The following is a 6,226-nucleotide window of genomic DNA, read 5'->3' on the forward strand; positions in this document are numbered from 1 at the left end:
AACCGAATACTGCGTTCGTCCAAACTTGGGATATTGTAATATTTCTTGGAATATAAGATGAAATTCGAAAGTGTTGCTTAAAGGTCCACTCCCTCCGGTACATCACCCACAAAAGTTCGAAAATATTCGCTAAAATGGTACGCGCGATATCTCATAGACGTAGCAACCGATTGGGTCCAAACTTTGGATCTCTAAACATTGTCCAAACTTAGTTAGGTTCAAATTTAAGCCCTATCTATCCAATCTTTGTGGTACCACCCACACAAATGTTCAACATTTCTGTGTGGTTAAGGGTCTGTTCGAGGATCTTTTAGACATGTTTACCGAAGGGTTTCCTAGTGGCCCTGTTTACAGCGATATTATGTTTTCATAGGCTAGTGTGATAAAAAAAGCTCTATCAATAGATATGCCCGCAAATTAATTAATTTAATCCTATCCATACTTTTGTCGGTTCATACGCCCAAAATACATAGGTTTTTTTGGGAAAAAAGTATTTCAATTCACGCAGGCTGAGGGCAAAGCCGACTGATACTTTTTTACTTGTTTTCAATTTCAATTCATTAAATTTCAGTTAGTTATTGTTATAACAATAATACTTATTAAGCTATTGTAGGGTGTACACCTTCACAACATTGTTATCGCAATATCAGTGCTAAACTGATAAGGAAAACCACTTGAAGCACTTGTTCCAATCTTCGTCATTGTTTCTTAGTCATATTTGATAGTTCAAAAAGACAACATCGAAAACGAATAAAGAAAACATTGCGTCAATTAACAACACTTTTCACTTGGGAGAAGACCTCCAATAATTTCGGATAAACCCTCCAGCGGTTAACAATGTGAATTACGGATTATGTTACCAATAAGCGTAATAAAATTTCTGTGTCTTTTGGGTCTAATAACTTCGATTGCGGAGACCACTTTCGTCTGTCCAAGATTTTGCAGTTGTGATGTATATTTGCAGCTAAACAGGGCACAATGTAGGTGAGCTCTGGAAAAAAACTTTTTTCAAGTGGATATTTTTAATTTAACTATTTGTTTTACAGTGGCAAAAAGCTTATAAGTGCCGATGTGGAGCTATCTAAATTTGTACAAATTTTGGACTTAAGTTACAATGATATCACTGTCATTGATAATGCCGCTTTTAAGGTAGTTATGAGTAATATAGTCGTCGTTTGGTCTTGTGGTTAATAATGGAATTTGTTCTCCTCTTTAGAAATATAACCACCTACGCTACCTGAACCTATCCCATAATGCCATACAAAATTTGGACTTGGATAGTTTTTCACATATGAGACGTCTAAGCGATTTGGATCTTTCATATAACCGTTTGGAATATCTCGACGAGAGGTTATTTGAAAGAAACCGCCACTTGGAAAATCTGAATTTGGAGGGCAACAAATTTATGTCGATTTCCCATAAACCTTTGCTGAAGAGTTCCTCCTTGAGAATATTAAGTCTTAGAAATTCCCAATTAAGTTTTATACCAGCAACAATGTTGGATGATTTACCCAATCTCACCGAATTGGATTTAAGTAAAAATCTTCTGAATACCTGGCGTGTGGAAGATTTCGAAAAACTGAGAAATTTGTCAAAACTGAAATTGTCACATAATGTTTTCAAATGCAATGCAGAGATCCAAAGTAAAATCGATGAATTGAAAGCCCAAAAACCTGGCATAACTGTTGACATCGATGAATGTATTTCAATACCAAGAACTCTTAGCCTTGGTGTGGAAAAATTTCAAAAAATGGTAATGTTGGATCAACCTGAAACCGTATCTGAAGCTACAAATATATTCAAACAATGGCGTTTAAATTTTGAAAGTGAAGAAGAAATTGATGACGACGATGGTGATCGAGATATTCATTTTGAGGAGGATGATGATACAGCTGCGCATCTGGCCAATAATGAGTGGTTACGCTTTGCTCCCGATGCTGTTCTGTGTGACACCGACAAGTATAAGTTGTGCCATAATTATCGCCAATGTTTGGTAAATCTGAATACAGCCTGGCATGAAAAACGCTCCATGGATTCATTTGTTTCGAGTGAAACGAAATTTGCTTTCTTTCTGGGCTCAGCTTGTGGCATAACGCTGGTCATTTGCATTCTCACCTGTGCTTTGTGTGTGAAAAATTGCTGTGAATCGAAACGAAAAGGTAAGGAATTTGTTAAGAGTTTTGTTTTAAGCATACAAATCTAAAATGATTATCCAAGGAAAGGGACGAAAGATACCAAACAGAGAGAGGTTTTGATCGATCGCCTTTTGCAAAGGCGAACCGGCAAATTGAAGAAGACTAGATAAACCAAAAAGTTATTGCAACAACTCCCAAAGGCTACCAATTACCCTTGAAGAGACACAAGTTGTAAAACATATAGTTACGGTGTTTGAACTCTTTCTTTCGGAATTCCACGTATGAATGGTGACAACGCAAATAGTTGGTGAGCCAGGGTTTCAGTCAAGGCCGGTAGTATTCTCGACATCCTCGAACAGCTGATGCCTGATACTAGCTTTGGTCAGATCCCATGTTAATATAACTGTTCTGTGACACGGTATGTCCAGGTTGAGTCCTCGCCTAACATATGTGGAAATGGCGTGAAGTGCTGTAGTGGTACTATGCTACTTCCGGAACCCATATTGATGATCTGCAACTGGATAAAACGCTCTGATGAAGCATAGGAGTAACGCCTCAATTATTTTTGGTGCTGGTGATATATGTACGTGAGGTCGGCTGTATGATTCACCTTTGCTGGCATCCTTGCCCAAAAACAAACCGCGCATCCCCTCAGATCGGTCATTATCACGCCGGTCATCTTTCTTACGAAGTTTCGATAGCGCCTTAATGGTTGTCTATAATTTACCAGAATTGGTTCCATTGTTGCAGCATTTCAGATGCTCTAGCCACTTTTTTCGCTTATGTTCACCGGCTAACCTATTGACTTCCACTGTCAATTCTCTGACACTAGGGTTCGTATGTCGAACCTCATCACGCTCATTTGCTATTCCCGTCGCTTCTGTTGGAAAATTGGGTCTTATTTCAGGACTTCGACCAGCAAGAATATGGTGGACGGCTGCAACTTTGGCGATGTCTCGGAAATTCATCTCTGCTACCCTAACATCATAGGGATTGGACAGTTCTCTGAAGCGTTGGTTAGTAAATTCCCTGAAACAGTGGCAGTTACCTTTCCCATGGTTAACGAAAGTACGGTGTTCAGAGGTTATGGAGACGGGTGGCCTGTTGATGGAGATGAGGATAGAGAGATGGTCCGACCCAAGGGATATGACGGGTTGCCAAGTTACCTCATTCGTCAGACCAGGTGACACGATGGATTTGTCGGGCGAACTATGGCATTCTCCTCTAATTCTGGTGGGCGCGTCCTCGTTCACGATGCAGGATGCCGAGCTCTCAATTTTCTCAGCCAGCATTTATCCTTCCAATAGTGTATCATCTAACTGCCAAAACTATGTCAAAGCTACGAAATCGACCTCAAAATCCACAATAAAATGCCAGTGACCACTGTCAAGGACACTTGTCCGAAATCTGCAATAAATACTTGAGGTCATACAAGAAATTAGTCTGTTTTGGCACATTTGTACCCGTGCTGTTATATGGATCACAAATAAGAAGTAACAAAGTATCAGTCGGCTCTGCTGACAGAGATATACCGGCTACACAATCGAAATTCCTTTCCCCAAAATAATGTATTTAGGGGGTTTTCGGAGTTGTGTGTCATTTTTAAGGAAGGAAGTAAGAACATGCCGACTAAAACAATGGGCTTTTTGAAACTTCTGAGATATTCATATGAACGATTGCGGACGGAAGTTCTCTTCATAAATTTTGATTTCGAGTAAAGCACAAAAGTGTTAAACTTTTTCATAGAAAAGACCTGCAGGAATGGGCCAACATATCATGAGAAGGAATCTAATTTTGGGATTCATTCCTTTCGATAGCTTTCTTTGTTACCAGCCATTTTAGTGACATATATGGTAAAATATCGGAGTTATGCAAATGCGCTAAGCATTTTACTTTAATGACAAATACCTCTTCTTCTATTTGGTTTATTAAAGACATGTAAAATGGTAATCAACAAAACCAGCAAATTAGTATCTAGTAGATGTAGAAAGTGGTCAAATATAAAATTAAATATTGATTATTTTGTTTCAGTTCGCCTAAAGTCATTTGGTATCTCCCTAAAAAAAATATTTACCAGTAAAAAGCTTATGCACAGAGGTAGTGGTGTAGGGTAGCACATAATAGGCCTCGTCCCGACAATAGCCGTTGATCACTTGTTGTTGTACTTTATTCTTTTATTCAATATTGTTTTTCCCTTTCCAGATCACCTAAGCGAAATAATACATTCCGGATCTGGCGACTTGAATGGACAACAACCATTAGCTAGACAACAATTACCCCCACAAGTGCGACGACAACCTAGGCGACGCGGCACACCGTCACATCCTCCCCATCAACGTGCTCCAGTTGTACGATATGAAGGTCCAGTGGCTGAAAATTTCATCTCACGCTTATTTGGACGTCCGGCACGTCGTCAATATTATCGAACGATTAATCAAAATACAGCCACGTTGATAAGACGTTTAAGCCGTAGCAATTTATTTAATAATCGCCTAAGTCAACATTTTACAACAGATAGGCAGAATTCAACGGATGCCAATGGTGCGGAATCAAGCCATTTTTCACCATCAGCACCACGACCTGAAACACCACCGCCATGTTATGGTGATGTCGTTGTCAGTGATTGTGAGGAGGGACGCAAATAGAGCAAAGAATGGGAGAATAATGACAAAATGTAAAATCGAATCGAAAATAGAAATTTGTTTAAATTAACCAAAAACAAAAGAATAAAATAAAATGAAAATCCAAAGTAAAATAAATTTACTGAGTTAATAGTATCAGTCGGCATTGCCAACAGAAGACATATACCCTCAGTCTGGGCGAATTGAAACTTTTATCCATTGACAATATCGAATCTACTGCCGGCTAGGCAAACAAAATTCTTTTCCCCAATAAATATTTATTTAGGATGTTTTCAGATTTTGTGGTCCGTTTTGGATGTAGAACTTGCCGACAAAAAACAGATTTGGATTAAAGCTCAAAAGTGTAGCGGAGGATGTAGTTGAAGGAACGAACAGACATAGGTTATATTGAAAGTGAATCTTATTTTTGGGAGTCATTCCTTTCGATAGATATTGCGCCCACCAGTAACTTCAGTTGGTCACAAAATATTACAAAGGCCAAATTTTGGACCAAATCGGTTGATCCGTTCGAAAGATATCGTGCGCTCCAGCCACCACACATGGTGACATAGGGGTTTTTACACCTTTCGTGCCTTTTTCTCAGGAAGTGTGGACTTGACCCTGAAAAAACTCGTACCATTGTAATGAGGACAGGGAATACAAGTTGTTACATCAAAAATCAATGCGATGCGAGAGCAGGTCTTAAACTGACATTTTCTGAAATTTTGTTTGGAAGGTACCCGAAGGATTGAACCGATAGAGTCCATATTGGAACCTCATCTATATCTGTTAGAAATTTCACGATGTGCAACGTATGGACCAACTCGGTTACTACCTTCAAGAGTTATCGTGCACACAATTTTTCGGAAAATTTTGAAATTATTGTGTGGTAGGTAGGTACCTGGCTAATCTTCGTACTTAAACTAATCTTGGATAAAATGTTACGAAGCCCAAATTTTCGAACAAATTGGTTCATCATTTTGAAATTATTGTGTGGTAGGTAGGTACCTGGCTAATCTTCGTACTTAAACTAATCTTGGATAAAATGTTACGAAGCCCAAATTTTCGAACAAATTGGTTCATCATTTCGATGGTTTTCGTGCGCAGCAGCTACACGAACGGACGGCATTGTTAAAGCCAAAATGTCTGAAACGGATTTCGCAAAAATAATTGTGGCCATTATTTCGATGGAAGGGTATAAAAATGTGGATTTATTGTTGCATCCTAAAAATTCGTTGGTCTCAAATGAGGAAGTGCCAACGACTATAACAGGCCTTTTTAGCGGATTCATCGTTGCTCATTCTGGCGGCATTGTCTAGGCGTCGTAATCGTTTATTTCGATACGTTTAGCTATACCGTTGTGCGATTCTCTAACACATATTTTGAGTTACCGACAAAAATCGTTAAAATTAAAATGCTTATAATTTCGATAATTAAGGATATTTTTCGAGAAGTTAGCGACCAATAAAA

The 6,226-nt window shown here is 38.7% G+C and overlaps 1 protein-coding gene across 2 annotated transcripts; it reads left to right on the forward strand.

The window, feature by feature from the left end:
• Positions 1–712: 712 nt before the first annotated feature.
• Positions 713–4,894, forward strand: LOC141391890 (uncharacterized). Of its 2 annotated transcripts, none has more exons than XM_073964578.1 (4): positions 713–984; positions 1,047–1,149; positions 1,217–2,159; positions 4,338–4,894. In XM_073964578.1, the coding sequence occupies exons 1-4, from the start codon at positions 854–856 to the stop codon at positions 4,778–4,780; spliced, it is 1,620 nt and encodes a 539-aa protein (XP_073820679.1). In that variant the 5' UTR covers positions 713–853; the 3' UTR covers positions 4,781–4,894. The 2 variants fall into 2 exon arrangements, with proteins under 2 accessions (XP_073820679.1, XP_073820680.1); XM_073964579.1 differs by having other exon boundaries at positions 713–980.
• The last annotated feature ends 1,332 nt before the right edge of the window (positions 4,895–6,226 follow it).

The sequence above is a fragment of the Musca autumnalis genome, unplaced genomic scaffold (assembly GCF_047663935.1).
Source record: "Musca autumnalis isolate F117 unplaced genomic scaffold, ASM4766393v1 scaffold_2, whole genome shotgun sequence".
NCBI classification, from domain to species: domain Eukaryota; kingdom Metazoa; phylum Arthropoda; class Insecta; order Diptera; family Muscidae; genus Musca; species Musca autumnalis.